The sequence below is a fragment of the Mandrillus leucophaeus genome, unplaced genomic scaffold, assembly GCF_000951045.1.
Source record: "Mandrillus leucophaeus isolate KB7577 unplaced genomic scaffold, Mleu.le_1.0 Scaffold158, whole genome shotgun sequence".
In the NCBI taxonomy this organism is placed as follows: domain Eukaryota; kingdom Metazoa; phylum Chordata; class Mammalia; order Primates; family Cercopithecidae; genus Mandrillus; species Mandrillus leucophaeus.
The window spans coordinates 1,006,497-1,033,606 of NW_012101565.1; the positions used below are offsets into that span (position 1 = coordinate 1,006,497).

The following is a 27,110-nucleotide window of genomic DNA, read 5'->3' on the forward strand; positions in this document are numbered from 1 at the left end:
CACACACACACACACACACACACACACACACACACACACACACACACACACACACACACACTCTCGCTCTCATGCACATGCTCACCCCACAACAGAGACGGCAGAGGACTCTAGTCTTGAGAGAGGAGGAGCAGGCGCATCCGGCCCCTCCTGGGAGCCCTGCCAGGACTGTCTTGGAGGCTGGGCCCCAGCACCTCCCCAGGTGGGTGCAGCACGTGGCCGGCCACATGAGAGGATGGCCCCTCAGCTTTCACGCCCTGGCCTCGCGTCCCTGGGCTGCAGCCCCGTGGGATCTGGGGATTCATCTTTGACAAACATTTACGGATTATCAAATCACAACAGCAGCCCGACAGGGCCATAAGTCACCCTAAGCAGTCGTTCGCAGTGCAGTCTGAGTTTGGGCAGCTCAGTGATGACAAATGACCGCTGTCAGCCGCCCTGTCCCCCCGTGTGGGATCCGTGCTCTCTGTTGTTCCACACTACCTGGTGTTTAATGACAACACTGTCAGCCAGAGATGCAGCACCACCGAAGCCGCCGCCGCGGACTGTCAGAGCCCTATTAAAGGGAAGATTGAGACCCTACTCTTCTTAAAGTCACTCAAGCAACACAAGCTGCTAGTTCCTGTAATTATTGTGCGCGAGCCATCGATCGCACGCCGGCACCTGACCCGCCTGTATGAAATGAGAATAGTTTGCTCTGTGACAGTCGCTATAGATTATGGAGGGTGGGGCTTCCTCCCCTCTTCCCCACAGCTCTACCCAGCCTCAGGTGCAGGGGAAGAAAGGGGGCCTCCCTGCCCTTCACGGCTGGAGGGGACAGTGAGCATTCACCCAAAAAGGGTGAACGCAGGCCTTGGGCAGGGGTGCAGGGGAGCAGGAGGAAACGGGACCAAGCTGGCCCTGTACGCCAGGCCACGCTCCAAGCAGGTGGGGTAGGCTCAGGGTATGCAGGCTGCAGCAAAAGACAGCTGGGCTTGGGCCCGGCCAGGTGTGTGCCGCCAGGCGTGCACCCAGCCTCCGTCCCCACTTCACAAAGAAAGGGACTGGGGTCTAGGGCACGTGCTTTGTGAACGATGTTCCCCAAGCTCTCCCCACCGGCCTGCAGCCCCGGCCAGCCTGGAGAGAGCCTGTGTGCCCAGAACCCCAGGCCTGCAGCTCAACCTGCTCCCCGTCTCACCATAAGAGGCACCTGGGACGGGCCCTTCCCACGCCTAGGAGCTCTGACCGGACTGAGAACGCCTCTTCACCTTGTCTCTGCTTTGATCCCCAGCTCCCGCCTGCCCGGCACCTGAGCTCCCTCCCCAAATCTCCAGGCCCACCTGTGCTCCCTGCCCCACCTGCACACATAGTTACTGGGGGCACCCAGACACTCGAGGGCGGAAGAGCAGCCCCCAGAGGACAGACCTGCTCCGGGCCAGGACAGCAGCTCCAGGCTCTGAGCGAGGCACAGCCAAGTCCCGAGGCCCTGGCCACCACGTCTCAGGGTACTGGACCTGGAGGCGGCCACTCAGCAGAGCCTCAGGTCTCCTGGTCCACAGGGCACCCAGCCCTTCCGCATGAACGCCATGGCCCTGGTGCTGCAAGAGGGGCTGGTGCTGTGGGCCAGCAGGCAGCTCCAGAGCCAGGATGCCTAGTGCATAGTCAGGCTCCTGTTTGGGGGGACCCCGGTGATTCCACTGGGCAGCCCAGACTGGAAACGGCCTCAGCCTAACCCAGGAAGCCCCAGGCCCTTCCCTCCCAGCCCACCCTTGACCTTCACATGGCTGGGCCTGGTTGGATCCCAAGGTCAGTGGAACAGATCTGGGGCCAAGTGGCTGCCGGGCGGCACGAGGACCCAGCTCCGCCATGTGGCACGGCCTTCTCTTAGGAATCCTCTTCTTCCTCTGAGCACAGCCCAAGAAAGACTCTTTGGAGAGAGTCCTGGCAACACCCTCTACAGAAAGCAGCAGCCCCTGAGAGAAACCGCGTGTCCAGCTCAGAAACTGCAGGCTGTCAGGACTCCCCGGCCACATGCTGCTCTCCTCTGGGCCACTCCTGGCCTTTCCTATGGCTGTGGGACAGTGGGCAGGCCGCAGAGGGGAGGTCGTGGGTGCCAGGCACCAGGTGTGCCCTGAGGGCCTCCTCCAGGGCTGGTCTTGACAGCCACAGCATCGGGGTGAGGCCCACCAAGGCTGGAGATGGTGCATGGGAGCCACAATTGCAGTCTCAGGGACACCGGCTCGACAGCTTGTGCTCCCTCTGGGACACACAGACGTGCAACTGGGGACCCTGAGAAGGCAGCAAGGGGCTGCTGCCCTCAGCCGACCCAACGGGGGCCACAGGGGCAAGGGACAGAGGCTCCCCTGGCCTTGACTGGGGTGGCACCAGCCCGGCCGGCAGCCCATTGCCTTTGAGGGAGGCCCATCCCCTCTCCTCTGGATCCTCCATCCCCAAGCACGGGGTGCAGCCCCAGCGGCAATGCCTGCCTCCCGGCGATGCCTCCCCAGTGCACAGTGAGCAACGGACCCTATGGGGTCTAAGGCCAGGCCAGGGTGCAGCGAGCACTATGCCAGCCTCCCCAGGAAGGTGACTCACCGATCCTCTGAAGGAGAGGAGGGGAGGGGTAGCAGCGAGTGTGCTGACGGCTGACGGGGGCAGTGGGGCGACGGCTGACCGAGGGCAGAGGGGCACAGGGCCAGGCAGGCAGTGGCCCCGCATTTGGGTTAGGGTAGGAGCTGAGGAGGCAGGCTGCAGACAGGTCCCCAACCAGCTCCATTCCCCCTAACTAGACTCCTGGCCAATGCCCTGGGGCTCCAGCCTTCAGGGAGAGCACGGGGAAGGATGGGTGAGAACCACTGGGGCCAGCACCAGCCCTGGCCTTCAGGGCCCCAGACCATGGTGCAGTGGGCGGGACCCGGGGTTGGGAGCTCATCTTTCGGTAAGACGAGCTTATGTGTCTTGAAAGCGCAAAGGTTAAGAATGACTAAGCCTCACATGCCTCATTACCCCAGTCCTGAGCACCCCACGTCACAGCTGCAGAAACAGAGGCTCGGGGTGCACAGAGGCAAGCCCCAAGCGGCGCGCAAGATCTGACCAGTGTGCACGTGTGCTCACACTGGCACCCATGGGAAGGACAGGCGAGCGTGCCATGCTGTGTGTGCACATGGGCCACAGCGGCCCACACAGCAGCACGGGGCAAACAGCCCGCCTCACCTTTCACAGCCGCAGGCCCCACGAGCAGGCCACCTGGGGACAATAGCCTAACCAGACCTCAGGGCAGCAAGACCACCACTCCATCCCATGCACAGGACTCATCATGGGCCCAAAGGCTGCACTGCAGGGGACGCAGAACACCCAGCAGTCCAGAGGTGCCCGACCCCGTGGGAAGCCACGGCCCAGCACCTCTGAGCCCGACGGTGCCACAGGGGAGCTGCAACCAGACCGCCAGCCCCATGCCATCCCAACAGACACAAACCACTCCATAGCCTGCCTAGGGCCGCTCCCCAGGCCTGGCAGAACTGGAACAGTACTGCTTGCCCTACCCACCTCCTTCCCACACGAAGGCACAATGGAGCTGGGTGGGCTTCTTCAGGGCCCAAGAAGGGGCCCTGGCAGAAGGCAAGAGCAGTGGGGGTGCCCAGAGCTCTGCAGGGCAGCCCCAGTCCTGGATGCATGGCCAGCATCATGAAAATGCTCCCAGGGGCCACCATGAGGAAGAGGCAGGTGGGGTCTCCTCCTCAACAGAACAAAGAAGATGCTGAGAGCTCTTTGGCAGGGGACTGACGTCTCCTGGGAGAGGGCAGGTTGGGGGCAGGCTCCCCTGACTTGGGAGGAGGTAAGAGCACCCTTCCCAGGCCACTCCAGCCCTGCATGCGGTGGGAGGGGCAGCTGCAGGCCACCAGGAAGGCCTGGGTGGGTGGAGCCGATGGCCAGCTGCCCACCCCGGGCCTCCACACAGCCCTAGTGCTGCTTTGTCCTCCCAGGCCCACACAGTGGGAACCAGCTGGGAAGCACTGGGGTGCAGGTCAGGGACGTGCCCAGATCCCAGCTGGCTGGCACCGCCCTGCTAACAGGGCTGTGGGGCTGAATCTCACAGCGTCCTTCTGCCCCACGGGACAGAACATCTGATTTCCCACTGAGGGCAGCTCATGGTACCCACCAGGGCCCACCCCTGCCCAGGAGCTAGGCCAGGAACTGCCCCCTCCCTGCCCTCATCCTCCAGCCTCGCTGGCTGGGAACCGTGATCTCTGCCCAGCAGCACCCCCCATGGCTGGGTTTCTGGCCCGTCTACCCAGAGAGGGGATCAGGCTTCACAGCGGCAGGTTTCCCACACACACTAACAGCCACACAGGCAGACGGCCCGCCCAGCCCATAGGGCTCTCACTGCGAACAGCTGGCCTGGGACAGGGAAACAGACCCTGGGAGGGGCAAGCCCGGCTCTGCCACAGCCCCTGCCCAGCCCAGAGTGTTCTCAACAAGAAAACCACAGCCACCCCAGGGGCAGCCTGGCTCCTCCCAAGAGGCCTTCAATGAGACGAGGCAAGGAGGCTGGAGACACAGGGCGGAGGCACAGGTGGTGGCAATGGCCCAAGGTCACGAGGCTACGGAGCACACCAAGACCCAGGTCGTGAAAGTGGTGATATGTGGGCACAGCCTCGGAAGTCTGAAGGCACTGACCCCACCCTCCACCCACTGGGACCCCCTCCCAGGCCTTAAGGGCTCCTCAAGTTCTGGTGCCCCACTGGGCAGGCCCTGCCCCCCATCACTATGTGCGCCTCTGGGGAGCTCCCAGCAGGGAGGGGGACTGGCTGTGGGCAGGAAGCCCAGGTTGGAGCAGCTCCGGGCCTCCTGTACATGGGGCATCTGCTACTTATGTTTTCAAAGGGCCCAGAAACAAGCCACACCTGCAACCGTCCAGTGGCACCTGCCAGGGCAGGCAGGAGGTGGGGCAGGCACGGAGGACTTCCTGGGAGGCCAGCCCATCCAAGCAGCATCCCCACACCGCCTTACCTCATTCTCACCACCCCACAGCCGTGAGGCCAGGACTCAGCCCTGCCCCCACCAGTGCACCTGTCTGGGGCTCTCAGAGCCTGAGGCCCCCAGAAGGGGTCCCCAGGAAGAACGTAACTCGAGCACCCATGCATCTTTCAGAGGTGCTAGAACAGGAGGGAGGGTTTTTCTGTCCTCCACCCCCCACCCCACCCATGCAGCCCCAGCCTCTGGCCACAGAAGTGGCTCCCATATTGAAAGGAGAGCCAGCATCAATGGGCATGGCTGTCACGGGAGTTCTCCCTGCTGGGGGCTCAGGGGATCCCCACAAAGTGCCCTCTATGGAGGGGTCAAACTAGAAGAGGTGTGCCTGCCCAGGTGTGTCTCTGGGGTCCCTCTGCTGCTAGTTACCCTGTAAGCGTGTGGCCCAGTGCTGAGCCCCCTGACACCTGGTCCTCTGCCAGCCTTCCCTCGGAATCCAAGTTTACCTCTGAAATAGAACTGATGACCCGTGGCCTCAGCAGAGCCTGGCTGCTCACTGCAGACGTCATGCTGCTCCTGACAGGTCTTTGCATGGGCCACACACAACCCTGCGGGCCGCAGCACCGCACAGCACAGAAGACGCCCTGACCTGACGACAGGCCTATTTCCTTCGCCTCATTAAAACTGTATTGGAAGCCAGGCACAGGGGCTCACGCCTGCAATCCCAGCACTTTGGGAGGCCGAGGCTGGAGGATTACCTGAGTCAGGAGTTCAAGACGAGCTTGGCCAACATGGTGAAACCCCGTCTCTACTAAAAACACAAAAATTAGCCGGATGTGGTGGCGTGAGCCTGTAATTTCAGCTACTCAGGAGGCTGAGGTGGGAGGACCTCCTGAACCCAGGAGGTGGAGGCTGCAGTGAGCTGAGATCGCGCCACTGCACACTCCAGCCTAGGGAAGAGAGCAAGACTAAGACTCCGCCAAAAAAAAAAAAAAAACCACACACACAAACGTATTGGGCTGAGTGCAATGGCTCACGCCTGGAATCCCAGCACTTTGGAAGGCCGAGTTAAGCAGATCACCTAAGCCCAGGAATGAAATACAAAAATTAGCCAGGTGTGGTGGCGCACACCTGTAGTCCCAGCTACTTGGAAAGCTAAGGTGGGAGGATCACTTGAGCCCGGGAGGCAGAGATTGCAGTGAGATGGTGCCCCTGCACTCCAGCCTTGGTGACAGAGCAAGACCCTGTCTCAAAAATACATACATTGCCCTCTGATTTCAGCAAGAGCCCTGTCCTGGGTGACTTGGAGCCATCCAGCCTAGACCTTCACATACACAGAACCTAAGCCCCCTCATCCTGCTAGTCCAGGGCCCCTCAGGGGCAGGGGCTAGTGACAGGGGCTAGCGACGGGGCAATCTGCCACACGCCCTGCCCAGAGGTGCCCCAGACTAGGCCTCTTCTCCCTGGAGGAGGTGCTTTTGGTTGTGTTGGCCACCGCTCCCTCATCAACCAGCACTCTGGTGGGCACCACCTGGCCCCCACATCTCCCACTGCACACAACCCTCCAGGTTTGCTCCACATCCCCGGGGGCTGTAGCAAAGACAGACGCACAATGAAACCGAGCTCACCTGCAGCACCAGCGGCTCAGAGCCCGACAGGGGTCCCACAAGAGCAGGCAGCTTCAGAACGCTCCCACCACACCCCTGCAGCTCATGCTTTCCCGACATCCTGTCTGCAAGGTGATCTCAGGGAGGGTGGTGTTTGCAGCCATCCTGGAAGACACTGCCCGCTACAGATGGAAGCCACCTCAGGACAACTGTCACCATTCCTCAAGCACCAGCTTGGTGAGCTCCCAGAGGCAGTGGGAGACCACAGCTCAGAATTCCAGGACATCCGTGTGAGGGCCCCTGTCCTCACACAGCTTGGGCAGGCAGACCCTCTGCTGCGTTCTAGGAAAGTGGCCACCGCCAGGCTTCATGCCACCAGGAGTGCGTTCTCTGCAGGCTGCCCCACCCCTGAATCACCCCGAGATAATGCAGAGGGCAATTGGCGGGAGAAGAGCTGCCACCTCCCGCCACTAACCTGCTGGAGCCAGAGCGCACTGAGACGCAGCAACACTCCAGGGCCAACTGAGTCAGAGCGGGGCCGCAGGACGACGGAGAGCGAGCTGGCATGGGCTGGGGTGGGTGAAGGACAGGGCCTCACTACAGGCCTCGCGGGGCCATGTCGAGGTACCCAAGGCCACCCAAGCGCCCAGGGCAGCCTGGAGGACTGCCTGGATGCCAGGAGTCTCCCAGACAGAGCTAGCCAGTGGGGGAGGGCGCAGTCCTGGAACAGAAGTCCGTGTTCCCAGGTGGTCCTGTCTCTCCAGGGCAGCCTCCCCGTCCCCCAATGGGCAGGAAGGACAAGTGTGCCTGGGAGAGACACCGGGCACAGTGCCCCTGCGGTGCCCACAGCCTGTTTTAGGATGGGCCCTGGAGCAACATGGCCGGCACAGAGCAGACCCTGGTGGGCTCTGAGCCCCACTCTCTCTCAGCCCTTCCCACAACTCCAGCAGGTGGGGACACAGTCCCGGAGTCCACAGTTACTGAGACCAAACAGTCTATGACACCAGGCCCTAGGGGAGAGCTCCCTGAGGGTCTGGGCTAAGGTTCCCAGAGCCCCTGACATGTGCCATGCTCTGCAAGGAGCCATGCCTCTGCAAGCGCAGGGCAGCCTCGGTACTTCATGCCTGACTGCGCTGGTCAGACACACCTGGCTGAAGGGCCCAGAGCTCACCGCCAGCCGGTCTGCCTCAAAGAAACCCCAGCTGGGCCATGAGGCCGCGGCCTCAGAGCTGGGCCCCCAAGCCATCACGCTAGCAGCGGGCAAGCCACACAAAGGTGGGTCAAGGAAGGGGCCAACAGCAGCTGGTCCCTGGCCCTGGGGGAGGAGACTGGCCCCTGTGAGCTCCAGGCGCACACCTGACACCTGCACTGGGCAGCACCTTCGAGGCAAAGGGGACTGTGCTGCACTGGTGGCTGCCTGGCCCTGGGCTTCAGCTCCCTGGGGGAACGAGAGGAATAGGGAGGGCAGCTGATGCTTCTGCGCACAAAACCCCACAGCAGGGGACCTGCCGGCCACGCTCTGCCCCAAGCCCAAGCTCCATGTCCATGCTGTGCAGACCAGCCAGCGGCAGAAGCCGCACATGTGCCATGCCAAGTGCCACGCCAGTCCCTGGCCTGGGTGTAGACCATTGCCAGCCCCCGGATCAAAGGCGCCAGAGGGAGCTTGGGGCCCCCGGGCTGATCTCCGAGACCAGGGATCCGTAACACACACTCAAGCAAACCAACAGACAACTTGACACTTAATGTCTAGAAGCTGCTAAGTTTACGGTCATCATATCCAGCTACAGAAACCTCTGAAATTCCATCTGCTCTCTCTGCGAGCCCCGAGGCCCAGGCCACGCACAGTCACACTTCGCCGTCTCCAGCCGGGCCAGATGCAGCCGTGGCAAGTGGTTGGCTTCTTCTGGCCTGGGTGGCACCTCCCAGCAGCGCTTGGCCTGGCCTGAGGCTACCCCAGGAGCTGGTGACAGTGCCAGCCTCCTGCCGAGTGAAAGCTCCTGACAGCAGGGTCGGCACGACCTTGGACAGCCATGGGCAGGCGGACCAGAAAGGAGGGCCCTGAGGGGTGGCAGGTGGTGCAGGCACGGGCATGGCCGCGGTCTCCTCTTCAGGATTCCCGTGGCCATCTAGAAGCCCTGAAGAGAGACATGTGGCCCAGCCCTTTCCAGAACAGCTGGGCCCAGAGACTCTGTGTCCCTCCCAAGGCAGAGCCACCCAAGGGACCCCAGAGCCCGGAAAGAAGAGGTCTCAGCTGGGAGCCGGGACAGGAGCGTCCCTGGGGCCCATCCTGAGGGGCTCCTTGCATGTCACCCTGCTCCCACGAGGACACGGACCAGAGACTGCGGTCACTGGACTCAGCCCTGGAAAGAGGGGGCTCCAATCAAGGGTGCCACAGACAGCCCTGGTCTTCCTGCTATGCCTTCCCATGCACCTCTCTACGGGAAGCACAGCTTGGCCAGCTGGGATTCCACCACTCAGCACACACGCAGTGACCAGAGCTGGCCAATGGTTGCAGCAGATCTGTACCAAGGGACAGGATGGGACAGGAGGACAGGGAATGGGCCAGGCCACGGGGGCAGGCAGTGCCTGTGCACCACTCTCCCAGGAGGCCTCCCCACCCATCTGGATGCCATGCCTGCCACACAACCCCAAGCCTGACGTTCTGCCTGGGCCTGGCACTGTCCCCGCTTCAGTGGCATCAGCCTGCAGCTGGCCCAGAGCCCAGGGTGCTGGCACTGGCGCTGAAGATGTGGGGGACCTGGAGAACCCTCACAGCCACTATAGTTCAAGTCCACCCAGGGCCGCACTGAAACCCATGCTAGGATGCAGGCTGCTGCCCCAGTGGGCCACAGAGGGCACTGACTTCAGTGGGGGTCCAGTGGGAGAGGCCCTGGAAAGACCCTGGCTGGACATTCTCTGTCTGCCATCAGGCAAGAGCCCAGCACCTCCCACCAAGAGTCACACCCGTGCCATCAGGGCCTTGCCGGGCTGGCCCACCAGTCACGGTCCCAACATAGCCCCAGAGCTCAGCAGATGCCCAGTGAGCAAGGGCAGGGCCAGCTCTGGAGGATGAGTGGCAGGAAGACCAGGTGTCTGTGGGCAGGAAACACTGGGCTGGGGCTACTTCCTCTCCCAGTACTGCTGCTGGTGCCAAGCAGGAGACCCCTTGGGGAACCAGGACTTCCGGCCCACCAGGACCCCGCCCAGAACATGATCAGACTTGGTGCAGGGGAAACAACCAGTGGGATCACAGGGTTCCCAGACGATGCCCAAGTCCACATGGACTCTGACCACACCCAGCTTTGCCACGACCCACCTGTGGGACCACAGCAGGTGCCCTCAGGCAAGGGTCAAGGTGGAGAGACAGAGGAGGCTGGCAGGGGCCACTTATGGGCAGCGGATGGGGCGCAGAAGGCTGCAGCCCCAGCAGGGGCCTACACGGGGGCCCAGCAACATCCTGACCCCATGCGGAGAAGGGGCCAAATCCCAGAAGGTGCAGGCCACACTCGTCCCCAGCTGGAAAGCCGCCTCAGTGCCCAGAGCCACACCCACTCCCCAGCCCCTCAACAGGAGGCCAGCTGAGGCTGGCAGAGCCATGCCCCCGTTACTCCAGCGGGAGAACCGAGAGCTGGCGAAAAGACACCGCCAGGAGGCAGGCAGCATAAGCCCTGCTGGCTGTGCCTGGAGACAGACCCCAGAGGCCGGTCACGGGAAGAGCACACGCCGGCGGAGTGGGAAGAGGACCAGGCCAGCAGGGGTGGCCACTGGGCACGGCCCTGTGCCACGCCCACCAGTCACCCGAGCACGCAGCAGCGTGCCCCCGGCTGCGTGGTGGGGGTTGGCAGGTGATGAGAGAGCCTGTGTCCTGCACCCCAACACGCACTGCCTGGTGGACTCCTGAGAGAGGCCGCCAGGGTGAGGGACCCACCCGGGGTGTCCTGCACTTGATTCAAAGCCTGACAAGACATGTGATTAGGGGGACATGGCAGCCCTGGGCTGGGAGGAGAGGGACAAGAGGACTATCTCAATCCATTCAACAAAAGGACCAGCCCAAGCTGTCCCCAGTCTGGGGACCCAGCGTCCTACGGCAGTGTGAGTTCTGGCTCTCCTGAGAACGCCACCCTGCCCAGGCAGCCCAGATCTTCAGCTTTGCACCCACAGTGCAGTGCAGCACCACCACGGCACACACGCAACCCCATGCCAGTTCTGTGGAGTAATTAATTAGCACAGCCACAACACACGCAAAACTGGAGGCCTCCGGCATGCCTGATAATTGATGCAAGATTCAAGGATCGCTGTGGCTGCCTTTCCTGAAGCCTAATTCAGCATTTTCTTTTTCCCTTATGAAAGCAGGACTCCAGATCTAACTGCTCTCATGCCCTTTCACGGGGTTCACCACAGTAAAATCGAACAGCCCCGCTGCACACAGCAAGCAATGCTGGATCACATACCCCAGAGGCGCCAGGCAGAGCCTCCCAGGTGGGCAATGCTGGCTGCCAGCGCAGCCCAGCTGGAACACCACACCGGGCCACAGCACCCGAAAGCACCGCCCAGCCCCACGGCAAACACCCAGCCCCACGGCAAACACCCAGCCCCACGGCAAACGCCCAACCCCACGGCAAACGCTCAGCCCCACGGCAAACACCCAGCCCCACGGCAAACACCCAGCCCCACGGCAAACGCCCAACCCCACGGCAAACGCCCAGCCCCACAACAAACACCCAGCCCCATGGCAAACACTCTCGACCCCATTCACAGATACAGAACCGAGCACCAGCAAGGACAGACAGGGCCAAAGTCTCCCGCCAGGCCATGCCCGCATCACGCCTGGGGGCTCATAACCCTGCCTCCTGGCATCCAGCAAAGATCCAAGCCTCCAGCACCGGACACAGGGCTGCTCCCCCGTACCTAGCAGCATGGGGCAGGGTGCCTGCCCCTCACTCTCGCTGGGGCCATGGGAGAGTCTCTGGCCTCTCTGCCCCTGGCACCCTCCCCCACTGCCAAGACACAGTAAGCCCACCCTGGCACCCACCCTGTGGTGCGCCTCGGGCCCTGGGCACCCCTGCCTCCTCAGGGGCCGCCACTCATCTCTACGCAGGGCAGGGGAGCCATCTTGCTCCTGACCACAGCGCTCCAGCTCCCCACAAGGCTGGGATCCAGACCCGGCCAGCTCACCACAGAAGCCAGGTGGCACTGCCGAGGGGCTGTGGGGCCAGTGCCCACTCCTGGGCCAGGCAGCGACAGACACCCTCCACGGTCAAGCTTCTGTTCTCAGGCTCTGTGCAGCAGGTCAGGGCTCCACCGATGCCTCACGTCCCATCCATGGCCAGCCTCCTGGGGAGACCGCCAGGCTCAGGCCTCCCAGCAGCCTGGCACAGGAGGTTACAGCTCGGATGGCACAGAAACCAGCCCCTCCGCTGGAGGCCGGGGCTCGAGGTTGGTGGCACCCTGCCCACTTGCTCACTGAGCCTCCAAGTGCTGCTGCCAACCTCCACCACCCTGTGCATCTCAAAGGGGGCAGGACAGTGTCGGGGCAGGGAGCCCTGCGGCTTTTCCTCCTGGTGGGCAGCCCTCTGCCAGGCTCTCACCCCTCAGTTGCCCACTCAGCATGGTGACTGCCCCGCCTTCCTGCTCAAGGCCTGCCCATGGGGTCTCCTGAGGGAGCGAGGCCCTCCCTTCTGCCCAGGCCCAGTCCTCTGGGAGGGGGCGCCTCACCCACACCAGGAGCTGCCACAGCCTGAGGCTCAAGTGCACACAGGGCAGCCAGGGTGCTGCCCACAGCACCTTCCTACGGACAGGACGGACAATAATCCGGCAATTCCTGCAATACAAAACATGAGGCAGGAGGAAGGAATGCCCACGGTGGTGGGGCGGCTGGGACACAATCTTAGAGGAGCTGGCCTGGCAGGGTGGACCATGGCCCACCTCACAGACTCCCAAATGAGGGGAGCAAACTGTGTACCCCTAAGGGTGGGGGAGGAGCCTGGCCAGAGGTTGGGCCTGGTTGGAGCTACAGAGGGTCTTCGGTGGGGGCAGGGCCAGTTGAGAGAAAGCAGTTGGGTTTTTCCCACGCACTGGAATCCACAGGCTGCGGGGGTCACTGGGAGAAGCCGCTGGGGACAGAGAGGCAGAGGGGCCACCACACTCCCAAGCTGGTGCCCGCTCAGTGACATCCCCGTAAGCATCTGTGGCCAAACAGTGCAAAGCCACAGCATGGGCTGGGTGCAGAATCCACCCGGGGCTCTGATGCCAGGGCTGCCTGGCAAACCACCCCTCTCCAAGGTACCGGGAGGCAACACAGAAATGACCACGTGCACAGGGAGGACCCCAGGACGCAGGAGGGCCCCAGGACTCAGAGGGGTCCCATGAACAGCCGCCAAGGCAGGCCCTTCCGAGACCCAGCAGTCAGGAGGCAGTGTTCGTGGAAATGTCGCACCATAGTCAGGGGAGACCCCACAAAGGACTGGGCGGACGGCCAGGGCTCCTGGGAGGCTGCCTTTGGCTTTGCCAGGGCTAGAGGGTGAGACCCAGTATCCTCACTCTCTAGCCCATGTGCCTGAGGGACCCCAGCCCCTCAGGTCCCACTCTGGGTCCCGCTCTGGGGCTGGGGGAAGCCACGACAACCACCTGGTGGCAGGGAGGGGCTGAGGGCCAACAGCTCACACGGCGTATCCCTAAGCACTTCCTCAGAGAAACCTGGACTCAGGGAATAGGCATCCAGGCCCCAAAAGACTCACCCGGGTGGGGCAGCCCTGGCACCTGGTGACACCAGAGGAGGGTCCAAGACCCACGCCTGCCCTTTCTGCCAGTGACCTGGGGTGAGTGGAGACTCCACTTCTCGTCTGCGAATGCTGACAGCAGTTCCTCCACACCCTGGGGCCGGCACGGCGAACTGAGGGATGGGTAGGAATCGCCTTTTGTGCAGCAAGCTCTGGGCCAGAGCAGATGCCTGGCCTGGCACCTGTCAAAGCCTGGGCAGCCAGCAGGCCTCGACCCAGCCTGGTTGTCCACACGAGACCACCATGTAAGCCAGGCCCTTTCTGTCCACCACAGGTGTGCCCAGGACCTACCAGGCCCACACCCTCACCCAGCACACTGGCAACAAGTCTGGGAAGGTGGCTGCTTCCCAGGCAGGGCCTTGGGCTCATTCCAGGCCATGGGGTAAGGGGGCAGGCCAATGGCATGCATCCACCATCCTGGCTGGGTGAAGCAGAGGGGGCCCTCCCACCCCAGCAGATGACGACACCACTGCCTACCCACCTACCATGACTTTTCCTTGGCATAAAAGAGCAGATGCTTCCATGTGGCCGGTAAGAGTTCCATCACCTCCCGCCACCAAGAAGCTCCTCAGCCTGGGCACATGGCATTGGGGTGGGTGGGAGAGCTGGCCCTCACTCTGGCCTGGCCTGGAGTGTACAGCCTGGACAGCGTTCCTCTGCACAGGCCGGCTAGGCTTAGGGAGTCATGCCTGTCATCCCAGAGTGGCCGAGCACAGCAACGGGCCCCAGGAGGACGTACCACGAAGCTGGCCTTGCATCCCCCGCACCAGAGTGAGGGCCTGGCCACAGGGCTCAGCTGTGTGTTCTGTGAACACTGCACGCCAAGAGCACTAATTGCCACAGTTACATGAGTGGCAAGCAGGACCCCATGTTCAGACTCCGAAAAGGTTTTCATCTCTTCTGCCCAAACGTCCTCTCTAGCACCGGTCCACCAGAGACCGATCAGCCCAGGCAGGTATCTACTGCAGCCTCCAGCAAAGGCTACTCGCCCAGGCCACCCTTCTGGGTCTGTCTTATAGCTTCTTTTTTTTTTTTTTTTTTTGAGACAAGGTCTCATTCTGTCACCCAGGCTGCAGTGTGCAGTGGTGCGATCATGGCTCACTAGAGCCTCAACCTCCCAGACCTAAGTGATCCTCTCACCTCAGCCTCCCGAGTAGCTAGGACTCCAGGCATGTGCCACCACGCCCAGGTAATTCTTGCGTTTTTTGTAGAGATGGGGTTTTGCCACTTTGCCCAGGCGGGTCTTGAGCTCCTGGGTTCAGGTAATCACCCGCCTCAGCCTCCCGAAGTGTCGGGATTCCAGGCATGAGCCTGGGCGCCCGGCCAGTGTCTCACATTCTCATCCCCCAGCTGCCAACAGACCCATCCCCAGGAGAAAAGGAAAGGAAGAAATGGAAGGCAAGGGGCACACTGACGGCAGAGGGAGAGACCCTCAGGAATCCCCTGCCCCACTCCAGCCGAGGTCTGACTCCAGGCCCAGAGGACTTCGCAGGGCCAGGAGAGGGGAGGGGAGAAAAGGCACCGAGAAGTCAGACTGGAGCCTTCCTAACAGTCTCAGTCCCCAGGCGTGAGCCGCCACGCTGCTGCTGAACAATGCACTTTTGAATTCAATTAAAGCGATTATCTGTTGTGCCAAATAAATTGTGTACAGCATATATCCTGCGGCACTTTACACCTCCAGGCTCATTATTCCCTAACTGTTTCCTCCTGTTTATGCCTCTCAAATTAAATTGCTGATAATATGCGCCAAAATAAAAAATGAACGCACCTTGTCCCAAGAAAATTGATTCTCCCTTTTCCTGAACTGGCGATGGCCAGGTTTTATATACTCTGTTCTTGGTGATCATTAGTAATTCAATTTTCTTTTTATTAGCCCCCTTATCTGCTGAGCAATATAGTGGCAGGGCTGACCTCTTTCGCACGGGTAAATGTTTAAAATCTTTTCCCTGATTAATTTTGCCAGTTAAGAAAAAGAGGAGAAATGGCCCGGCTCTCAGCCATCACAATGAATAAAGCTTAATGTTGATTGTGATGGAATTTCTAATGCCAGGGAAATTGATTGAACGCGGCAATTACGCTGCAATAGTAACTCAGGGGAGATGGGATCGCTTTCTCCTGGCCGTAGCCTTTTGGTTATTTAAAATAATCCAATTTGCAAGGATAATTATGTATTAGCGTTTTATCTACCACTTGAAATGAACAGGGGAGTTTCGATACTGGCCCAGCATTAGCAGGTTATTGCTGCAAATTACTTGATATCTGCTTTCTTTCACATAAAGAGGAAATTAGGCGATCAATTACCAAAAAAGGGCGGACAGAGGGGATAGGAGGGGCAAGCACGCCCTCTGCTGGCCACTGGGCCGCACGGCAAGGCTGAAGTGTGGCGGGGGAGGGACGGGGCAGCAGGGCTGCCTGGCAGCTTTCAGAAGCCCGTCCCTAGTGCAGGAGCCCACAGGGCAGTCATCCCCATCTGGACACTGGGACACTGCCCTCTCCTTGAAGAGGAGAGGTGGAGCTGGAACTAAGCTTTTGCTGGGCAGAAAATGGGGAAAGAAAACTCCAAACAGCCAAACGAAGGAGCAGCCCCACCTGGCGGCCCCACCCACAGCCCACACAACCCCAGCATCCAGGAACGAACGCCCCGGCCGATGGAGGCCTTGGCCACGCGGGAGGGCTCACTGGCTCACCAGGGCACTGCAGTGTTAAACGAAACAAAGCTGGGCCCTGCCCAGAAGCCCACCTGACCAGGGCTGAGGACAGGCAAGCCTCAGTTCTTAGGCAAGCAGGGAGGGAGATGGTGGGCCTTGCGGGAGGGCGCCTCGGGGAGCCACTCACCAGCTTCCCGGGCCCCAGCCTCCCACCTCAGCAGATGTCCCGGCCATGCCCATCTCCCCTGCGGCCAGCTTGGAGTCTTGTAGTGGTTATCTCTGGGATCAGCTGCCTGAGTGACCAGGCCAAGATGCAGGCTCGGCCTCTCACCTCTGCACACATCGCCATGGGCTCCCTGCCCTCTTGAGAGCGTGTGGACTCTGCTCCTTGGCCTGGCGTCCACAGCCTCGCACACAGGCCCTCCTGACTCACTGCCTGCTCAGGCCTGCCAGACACCCTGGGGCCCTGGACCTTCCCCTCCCAGGGTCCTCCCCTGTCCCTCCCTGGCTTCCCAACGTAACCAGAACCAACCCCCCTTTGCCTCCTGTGGCCTACAAGACCCTTTCCCGGGACCTGGTCCCTCTGCCCCGTTGGCTCCACCCCCTCCAAGCCACACTCCCAGACGGTGAACCGGCCCCACAGCCTCCTCGTGCTCCAGAACCGGCCCCACAGCCTCCTCGTGCTTCAGAACGCAGCAAGCTCATTCCCACCTCCATCTCAGCCTACAGAGCTGAGCCCTATTCGCTCCTCTCTGCTCAGGTCACCTCCTCAGAGAAGCCCTCCCACTCGCCAACCACCTCTCTGCAGCTGGTCCTGTGCTATCCCCCTGCCTGTTCCTCAGAAGGCATTTTCCACTCAGAAGCACCTTTCTGGCTGATGTACAAGCACTCCGGTGGCTGCCTGTCTCCACCACTGGAAGGCGGCTCCAGCCTCATCATCTGTTCACCTTCACTGCAGTACCCCAGGAGCCAGCAGGCTGCCAGGCACAGTGACTCAACTGTGCTTGCCAGATGGGCCAGTGGTGGGCAAGTCAGGGGGACGCCTTCCCCACCCCCACCCCTTCCTCACCCAGGACCCTCTCCTCTCACTCCATGCAGTTGTCACACTGGTCTTTTTTTTTTTTTTGAGACAAAATGTCACTCTGTCACCCAGGCTGGAGATCTCCGCTCACTGCAACCTCTGCCTCCTGGGTTCAAGTGATTCTCCTGCCTCAGCCTCCCAAGTAGCTGGGATTAAGGCGCTTGCCACCATGCCCGGCTAATTTTTGTATTTTTAGTAGAGATGGGTTTTGCCATGTTGCCAAGGCTGGTCCTGAACTGCTGACCTCAGGTGATCTGCCCACCTCAGCCTCCCAATGTGCTGGGATTACAGGCGTGAGCCACCACACCCAGCTTCACACTGGTCTTTATGAGTTTGGCTGGGCACAGTGGCTCACACCTGTAATCCCAGCACTTTAAGAGACTAAGGCAGGAGGATCCCGTCAGCCCAGGAGTTCAAGACCAGCCTAGGCAACAAAGCAAGACCCTGTCCCTACAAAAAAAGTAAAAATTAGCTAGGCATAGTGACCGGTACCTGCAGTCCCAGCTATTCAGCAGGGTCACTTGAGCCCAGGAGGTTGAGGCTGCAGTGAGCCGTGATTGCACCACCGTACTCCAGCCTGGAAGGCAAGCAGGGCCCTGTTTCTAAAAACATTATTAAAAAAAAAAAAAAAAAAAAAAGATGAGATCAATTACACCCTTCCCCCTAGTGAGGCAGGACCGCAGCAGCCCCACAACTGTGCACTCCGCAATGGTCAGCCGGTGAAGCTGGTGGCCTCCCAAGCCCACACTCCTTCCGACAGGAGTCCGGGGGTGCCGAGCAAGGCCCCATTAGCCGGAAGCAGCCTCCCCCATCCCCTGCCTATGCCCCACTCTACTAGAGGCCCAAAGAGGGAGCAGGCCAGGTGAGCAGGGCTGACCCTGCACCCAGTGGGGAGCCTCTCACCCCAACCACCAAGCCATCTGCAAGCCTCAGCTTCCTAGGGCTCAGCAGCCCCTCCTGACCTCCCAGAGCTGGACGCCTCCTCAACCCCTCCTCCCCAGGTGACCAGGGGACACTGCCAACTGTCCAAGCCAACCCTACTATCCACTCCCAGACAAGCCCATGACCTAACCCCCATCCGGCCACCTCACTGTGGCCACCAGGGACCACATGGGTCTCTGCTTGCTCCCTGTCACCAGGATGAAATCCACGTGTTCTGGCATGCAGCAGGTGTCTGCTAATAGGGGACAGCCAACCTGCGCCCCCAGCCTCACTTTCGCCTGCCCCCCCTTCCCCGTGCTGCAACACCCGGCTGCATCGCCCCATTCAGTCCTCCATCTGGAACCACACGCCCTGCCCTCCCGTGGCAGCCCCCACATGACTCTTGGCTCTGCCCAGGCCCAGCTCCTTCCACAGTCTTCTGAAGCCTCCCTAGATGATAGTATGCTTGAATGGGTTTCTTTTTTTTTTTAGAGAGAGAGTCTTGTTCTGTCGCCCAGGCTGCAGGCTGGAGTGCAGTGGCGCGATCTCAGCTCACTGCAACCTCCCAGTCTTGAGCAATTCTCCTGCCTCAGCCTCTCGAGTAGCTGGAATTACAGGCATGTGCCGCCATGCCCAGCTAATTTTTGTATTTTTGGTAGAGACGGGGTTTTGCCATGTTGGCCAGGCTGGTCTCAAACTCCTGGCCTCAAGTGATCCTCCCACCTTGGCCTCCCAAGGAGCTGGGATTACAGGCGTGAGCAACCACGCCAGCCTTGGCTAGATTTCTGAGCACCAGTCCCCAGTCGGAGTGCCCAGGTCCAAGCCTGCTCAATCCCCAACACCCCACCTTCTCCAGATGTCACAGACACGAGCTCAGGAAGCCATTGCCCTAACGCGCCCAGGGGAGCCACAGAGTCGCACGGGACCAGATGCACACGGACAAACGTGGCTCCACACTGACCCTTACAGTGTCTGGGGGGTGCCACACCCAAGGGCTAGACTCTCACCACATACCCCCAACCACGTGCCCGCCTGGAGGCTGCTCCCCCAGTGTGTCGGCACCATCACCGCAGTGGGGGTCAACCTCAAAGGGGCTACACCCCACAATCTCCAGGCCAGGGCCTTCCCCGGCCGCGACAGGGGCTCAGACCACTTCTCTGCATGCCGGGACCTTCCCCGGCCACCACAGGGGCTCTCAGGAGCTCAGACCACTTCTCTCCAGGCGGGACCGGGTGCACTCAGAGTGGTACGGCGGGAGACCAGACCAATTCTTTCAGTCCGCTCAAAACACTCGCACAGCACCATGTGACACTCAGAAAGGGCAGGGCAGGCAGACCTGCAGCCCCAGCCAGCTGAGCACAGAAGGGCCCTGGAGGAGGCAGAGGCCTGGGGGTGCCCAGCACAGCACAAGTGAGGGCTTCACCCCTGCGCCTAAGGGCTCAGCAGCCGCCGCCCCTCCTCCCTCAGGAGGGACGCAGCTGGGTCCATACCAAGAGACACACAGAAGAGGCCACAGCACCTGCCTAGCAGCACATCCCACACCCAGACTGCAGGGCGCAGCACCCGGGCCCTCTCCTCTATTTTTTTTTTTTTTGAGAGGGAGTCTCGCTCTGTCGCCCAGGCTGGGATGTAGTGGCCGGATCTCAGCTCACTGCAAGCTCCGCCTCCTGGGTTTATGCCATTCTCCTGCCTCAGCCTCCCGAGTAGCTGGGACTACAGGCGCCCGCCACCTCGCCCGGCTAGTTATTTTTTGTATTTTTTAGTAGAGATGGGGTTTCACCTTGTTAGCCAGGATGGTCTCCATCTCCTGACCTCGTGATCCGCCCGTCTCGGCCTCCCAAAGTGCTGGGATTACAGGCTTGAGCCACCGCGCCCGGCCCCGGGCCCTCTCCTCTACCTGCCAGCCCACCACCACCATCTGCCAGGCAGTGCCCGCCCAGCCAGGGCCTCTAACAGCATAAGGCAGGGAAGGTGACCATGGCTCCTAACACGCCAGCAGATCCAGTGCAGGCATGCCCAGCCCCAGTACCCAGCGCCCCTGCTCCCAGCATACCTTCCCTGGTGGTGAGGTGGGCCCGGCTCGGAGGCAGGCGGCACAGTCGGTGTGTGGTGACCTGTACCAGGCCCTTGTTGGGGGTCTTCTTCAGGACAGGGCTGCTCTTCCCCCGGAGGGCCTGTCTCCGCCGGAGGCTGAGGTGGCTCTTGGCGGTGGTGGCAGGTGCGGGGCTGCCTTTCTTGTCTCCAGGAAGGCTGTGGAGACAAAATACAGGCAGCTCTCAACAAGCCCTGGGGGTTCTGCCCACCTACCCTTCCTCACCAGGACCCGAGGAGCATGGGAGCAGCTCCTGAAGGCCAGGACCCGGCCTCCCTCAACCCATGGCAGCTCTGCCCACCCTCCACAGCCAGGCTGAGGCGGCAGGCTTGGATCCACAATCCCAGATGACCCCAGAACTAGGGCAGGCTACCATGCTCCCAGGGAGAACAGAGGGGCCTCAGCACTCTGTCCCCACACACATGTCCACCTCTTCCCCATCTACCCAGGCCAGAGGAGTCCCTGCATGGGGCAAAGGGAAGGGCCAACATCCCTGAGGAGAGCGGCCACCAGCCCCACGTGGCTTTCCGAGCCCCTCAGTAAGGGGGCAGCTTCTCCGCACTCCCTCTCCACACTTCCTGGACAGAGGGAGCTGCCAGCATGGTTTAGAGCAGAGCTGCCACCGAGAAACAGCCAGGAGTGGGAGCCAGGTGCCCATGTGCCTCAAGACAGCACCTGTCTCGGGGAGCAGGGCCAGAGAGAATGAGCTACACGAGCCAGCGACGTAGACCAGACAGCAGGGGTGCGCAGCAAGGAGGTGCCTTCCAAGACAGTGCGCGCCGCTGTGTCTGATGACGAAGGCAGGACCTCCACCCTCTGCCCAGCAGGTGCAGCTGCCACCTTAGCTGCCAACCTGATGGAGTCCCTGAGCCCAGACCAAGCACTGCGCCATGACACCATCTCTCAGTCTCATCACAAGTCCGCAAAGGTGGAGGCCGGGAGAGAAGTGTGCCAAGCAAGTGAGTGACTCCGCCTGGCTGCCTAGCCAAGGGGGCTGGGACCTAACACCAATCTGGTCGCCCTGGGACCAGAGGCCAACCGCAGCCTCAGCACTCCGCGAGGCAGGCCACAGAGCCCAAAGCCGGGAATGCCCAAGGAGGCTCCCGCCTACCAGCAGCTCCTGGCCCCCGCCCATCAGCCCAGCTGGAGCAGTCCTCAGCCTGGGGGCCAGCAAAGACCAGGTCTCCTGGAGCCCAAGCCCTAGACACAGGGCAGGAAGGAAAGACCAGACACCCCTGGCAGGGCCCAGAGCCCTGGTCCACCTCCCAGCACAGACCTGTGGCTGGCAGCTCCAGGCCAGGGGCAGACACCTGCTCTCACTGTCTCACCATCCCCCTGGGGACACATGGACCCTGGGCTGGTCCCTGGGAACTACTCCCCCTGTGCCTGGCCTGGCCCAAAGCCTTCCCTCTGTGAACCCTGTGCAACTGGAATGGAAGCTGCTGGCTCTCACCAGCAGGAGAAAGCATGGGCTTGCCAGCAGCATGAGGGATGGGAAACCTGCCCCCTAACTCTGTGCCGCAGGCTAGCCCAAACCACCACAGCAGCACTTCCTGCCTCATTTCTTGCTGGAAACGTGAACCCAACTGCAGGCAAAGCTCCGAGCTCAGAAGATCCATCGGGGTGCCAAACAAACCCTCCTCACAGCCCCTCACACTCCACCGCAGCCGGCCGAGATGCCCACCTTGTACTGCCCCGCCTCCGGATGATCTTGGTGCGGCTCTTCACTTTGTAAGCCGAAAGCGGGGTCTCCCCAGAGACGGGCTTCAAGCCACTGAGTCCTACGGCTGGCCTGTCCCCCGGCGGGGACCTAGACAGGACTGGGGAGAGCTGGGAGGCATGATCCTTGCTGCCGGCCTCTGACTGCCAACGGAAGGAGGAAGAGGAGGAGGCAGAGGGGCTGGAGGCCTTCCACTTGTACTTGCTGGGGGCAGACCCTGGCTTGGAGGACGTGGCTGGCTTCCTGGGCTTGGGCTCTGGGTCAGCTATGAGCTGCGGCTTCTCCACCTTGTTTGCCGTGCCAGCAGGGACCTTGCACACATTCTCTGCAGCCACTCTGGGACTGAGGGCCCTCCGAGCAGCCCGGGGACTCTTCGCGGAGGCAGCCACCCATTTGTAGTTGTTTTTCCGGAACTTGTTAGTTCGACAGGTCACAACCAGCGAGGCCTCCCGAGCCTGCCTGGGTCCTGAGGCCAGTCTGGCTGGGCCCACCACTGAGCCTGACGGAACTGGCTGATCTGTGTGGCCAGCATCTACTCTCCTGTCCCCAAGGAGCTGTGGAGCACAGCTGGCCACGGAATGAGAACCCAGCTTCCGGCCGGGGGCCACGCCAGTGCGTGGGGGCAGAGCGGAGGATGGGAAGCTCGCCTTGATGGCAATCACGCTCTCGCTGACTGTCCGGCAGGGCTCCCGGGGGCTGTCGCCCACACTGCCCACTGATTTCACCACCCTGGGCTTACCGGCCTCCTTCGGGCAGACCAGAAGAGGATCTTCCACATTGCAGGTCCCCCTGATTCTTGCTGGTCTCGAGGGCTGCAGCTGTCCCCGAGGGGGCTCACCTTCCCCTTCCCGGGGCCTTTGGTCACTCCAGGGGGTGTCCTCATATTCCTCCAAAGAGCCCCGCTGGGCCCCTGAAGCACTGGCAGAGCCAGACTTTGATGGTGGTTTAACTTTGATGACCACGTTCTGACCTTGATTGAGCTGGACCTGTCTCCCAAGGATGCGCTGCTGCGGGACAGGAGCCGGGCCCCCCCGAGCCCCGTGCAACGGCCGCACAGCAGGGTCGGCAGGTGGGTCTGAGGGTCCCGGGGGCCGATTCACGAGGGAGTATTTCTTGCGCCACGAAGGCCCATGGTGTGAGGAGTAGCCCCTCCGGCTTGGACGAGGGTAGCGGGCACTGAAGGCCCTGCCACTGTGGTAAGTGGGTGGCTGCCACCCAGAAGCTGTTGGGGTACCAGGGGCTGGGGCATTGCCATGGAGGGTTTTGTAGTCATCAATTAGACCTGAGAAGACAGAACCACAGGCTCAGTTAGCCAGAGGGTAACCGTAACAATCATGACTACCCTGGAAGGGCATCAGCTGGCAAGATACCCCCAGATCTCATCTCACTTCTGAGCCCCTGCCGGTTTCAGGAGGCACAGCCCCCAGCACCTGGGACTCACTGACAACTCAGTCCGCGTCACCTGGGCCTGTCACTTCTATGAGCCTTTTCTCCAACAGCTCCACTTCAATCCTACTTCCACCTGCTTAACACAAAAATGAACCATGTGGTACAACCCTTATTTGCTGGTCTACTGAGTCCACAGTCCTTTGATGAGAAGTATCACTCAGTCTGAAGAGAATCGCAACGATCCCCTCTGCACTGTTTGAATCAGAAGGGACAAGTCGGCCGCGCAGGCCCTCTGGCTTGCCTACAGACGGAAAGGAGTCACTCCACTAAGGGAAACAGAACTGACACTCCTGAGGACGCCATGCCTGACAACAGGAAAAAAGAATACTAGGAGCAGAGACCATTGCCCTGCCAGACGTCACAGTCTTCCCTGCAGAAGAGGAGAGAGCAATGGGCTAGAGTCCTACTGCAGTAAACTGACACAATCACAGGACTTTCCAAATAAGTCCCTGGATAGCTATCCCGGTGCAGGAGGGCCAGGAACACAGGCAAGGGCAGCAGCAGCCAGGGGTGCTCCGACTCAACCAGCAAACTAGCAGCAGCCAGCCTCCCAGACATCAGCATTCCCCCACCACAGGCCCTGCCCCTGGGGACACAGAAAGCCATGTCCAGACGTGGTGACACCCCGAGCAGGTGTGATAGGAGCCCAAGAAGTGTCCTCTTATCCATACACACTTTCCCAATCCTTAAGTCTTCCCTTTGTGAGAGTAAAAGCAAAAAGGAGTTTTAATTTTTGTTAGTTTTTTTTTGGTTGGTTGGTTTTGGCTTTTTATTTGAGATGTTATTTGGCTTTTTTTATTTATTTATTTTATTTGGCTTATCTCTGTTGCCCAGGCTGGAGTGCAGTGGCCCAATCACAGCTCACTGCAGCCGGGACCTCCTGGGCACAAGCGAACCTTCCACCTCTGAGTAGCTGGGACTACAGGCGCAAGCCACCACGCCCATTTCATTTTTAAAAATTTTTCTGTAGAGACGGGGTCTCCTCATGTTGCCCAGGATGGTCTCAAACTCCCGGGCTCAAGCCATCCTCCTGCCATGGCCTCCCAAAGTGCTGGGATTATAGGCGTGGGCCATTGCGTCCGTACATGGATTTTTTTTTTTAAGTTTAGAAACACCAATTTGGGTTTTTTAATGTTTAAGTGTGGAAGCTGAAGCCTGTTGAGTCTGCGCCTGAAACGCAAGGGAAGTGTGACTGTTTGGAGAAAAGGGGCATCAAAACTGGGCGTCGAGGCTGGGAGCGGTGGCTCATGCCTGTAATCCCAGCAGTTTGGGAAGCCCAGGTGGGTGGATTACCTGAGGTCGCGAGTTAGAGACCAACCTGGCCAACATGGTGAAACCCTGTCTCTACTCAAAATACAAAAATCAGCCGGGCGTTGTGGCGCATATCTGTAATCCCACCGACTCCGGAGGCTGAGGCAGGAGAATCGCTTGAACCCGGGATGCGGAGGTTGCAGCGAGCCGAGATAGCGTCACTGCACCCCGGCCTGGGTAACAGCAACACTCTGTCTCAAAAAAACAAAACAAAACAAAACAAAACAACAAAAAAATGGGCGTCAAGAAAAGAATCCGTGTGTGCCCGGAGCCTGCTCTGCCGAAATGACCCATGAACCAGTCCCAGTCCCGCAGTGGGGCGCGGGGAGCGAGGGTGGGCGCCGAGGTGGGGAGGGCCGACGCCTCCCGCGCGTTACTAAGCGATGGCCCTGCCTCCACCCTCTGCAGCCCCCGCAGGGCCGGCACCGCTCCCTCCACAAAGCTGGAGCCGGGGACTGACCCGGGCCCTGAGCCGGCCCACAAGTCCTGACGGACCCTACCGTTCCCCACACCAGCCGCCACCAGGAACACGCGGGCGGTGAGCGACCCCTTCGACGAGGCGGACAGAGACCGGCCGCGAGGTGAGGGGGAAAGAAGGGGACTCGCGTCCTAGCCCCGGCCGGACCTACCCTGCAGGAGACGGATCTGCCGCCGTAATATCTCCTTTTCCTCCATCTCCCAAGTCCGCGACGCCCGGCCAAGCCCCCGCGACGTCATCGCTACGCGACCTTTTTGCCGCTAGCGGGGCAGAGCGGGCCGGGGCGGAGCCGCGGGGAGCAGGCCCGAATGTCTGCCGGCCGCAGACGACCCGCCGTCGCCCTGGCAACGGCAGCGAAGAGGCGGAGCCGCGCACGCGCAGAGCGAGGCGGGGACGTCACTAGTGAGCGTCGGGAAGTAGCCTGGTTGTCGCTGGGAAGGGGCGGTTCGGGTGCTGGGAGGCCGCGCGGCCCAGCTTGTGCAGTCCGGGATCGGGTCCCCTTGGGAGACTGGGCGAGGGGCGAGACCTGGGGCCCTCCCAGCCCATACCGCAGTTCCTTCCCACAGTCCCTGCGTTTCATTTCGCCCCAGTTGAGAGTTGGAGGTCTACGGGGGGACCCCATGGGAGAAGGGCCAGTTAACAGTTACTCTTGACCCACGAGGGTCTGTGAAACCTCTTACTGTGGCCAGAGGAGAAGACATCGGAGAGCAAGTTTCCCTGGATAGACATGTTGAACCTCTGAAAACATGAAAGTTTTTGGTTCGTCAGTGGAAACATGTACAAGTGCGCAGTTGGTGGGAATGTAAATGGCGCAGCACCGCAGAAAACTATGGAGATTCCACAAAAGGTTAAAAGTAGAACTACCGGATATGAGGGCGATCTGGCTGCGACACCTGTCATCCCACTGATTGCCAGGGTTGATTCGGCTGATCTGGTTGGCTAGGTCAGTGTCCCCTTCCTTCCTCACTGTTTCATGTGCGTCCCTCCCAAAGCTGCGGCTCAATCGAAGGGGACGACTGTACCCAAGAGAGGAGTTGGGCTCCCCTGCTAGAACCTCCAAACAAGCTCTCAAGGTCCATTTGTAGGAGAATGTAGGGTAGTCAAGCTTCCAAGATTCCAGACGCATCCAAATGAGGCGCTGCATGTGGCAATCTGCCTTTCTAGGAGAAAACAAAAACGGAACTACCGTATGATCCAGCAACCCTACTTCTGCCTATATTCCCAAAAGAATGTAAATCAGAGACTCAAACATATTTGTGCCCCCATGTTCACTGCAGCATTTTTCACAATAGCCAAAAGACAGAAACAACCCAAGTGTCCATGGGTGGATGGAGTGATAAAATGTGGTCCATACAAACAATGAAATATTTTTCAGCCTTAAAAAGGAAGGAAATTCGGCCGGGTGCGGTGGCTCACGCCTGTAATCCTAGCACTTTGGGAGGCTGAGGCGGGTGGATCACGAGGTCAGGAGTTGGAGACCAGTGTGGTCAACATGGTGAAACCGCGTCTCTGCTAAAAATACAAAAAATTAGCCGGGGATGGTGGTGCGCACCTGTTGTCCCAGCTACTCAGGAGGCTGAGGCAGAAGAATCACTTCAACCCAGGAGGCGGAGGTTGCAGTGAGCCAAGATCGAGCCACTGCACTCCAACCTGGGCGACAGAGCTAGACTTTGTCTCAAAAAAGAGAAGAAAGAAAAGAAAAAAAGGAAGGAAATTCTAACACAGGATACACCATGGATAAACCTTGAAAACATTATGCTATGTAAAATAAGCCAGTCACAAAAAGACAAATCTTGTGTGATTCCACTTCCATGCAGTATCTGGAATACAGATTCCTAGAGACAGAAGGTAGATTAGAGGTTCAGTGGCTGGGATAAGGAGGAATGGAGAAGTGTTGCTTAATGGGTATAGGGTTTCTGTTTGGAGTGACGAAAAAGTTTTGAAAGTAGTGGTGATGGTTACACAAAATTGTGATGGTAATAATGCCACTGAATTACACACGTTAAAATGGCTAGGCTGGGCCAGGCGCGGTGGCTCACACCTGTAATCCCAGCACTTTGGGAGGCCAAGGTGA

The 27,110-nt window shown here is 60.3% G+C and overlaps 1 protein-coding gene across 1 annotated transcript in view; it reads right to left on the reverse strand.

The window, feature by feature from the left end:
- The window catches only part of ZC3H3 (zinc finger CCCH-type containing 3), a 102,011-nt gene extending 76,730 nt beyond the window's left edge, over positions 1-25,281 (reverse strand). The window contains exons 1-3 of the mRNA XM_011975647.1: positions 25,188-25,281; positions 21,763-23,080; positions 20,040-20,236 (exon numbers count right to left, since the gene is read on the reverse strand). Of these exons, the coding sequence (XP_011831037.1) occupies positions 20,040-20,236; positions 21,763-23,080; positions 25,188-25,275 (1,603 nt within the window). The 5' untranslated portion in view covers positions 25,276-25,281. The remainder of the gene's footprint in view (positions 1-20,039; positions 20,237-21,762; positions 23,081-25,187) is intronic.
- Positions 25,282-27,110: the final 1,829 nt, after the last annotated feature.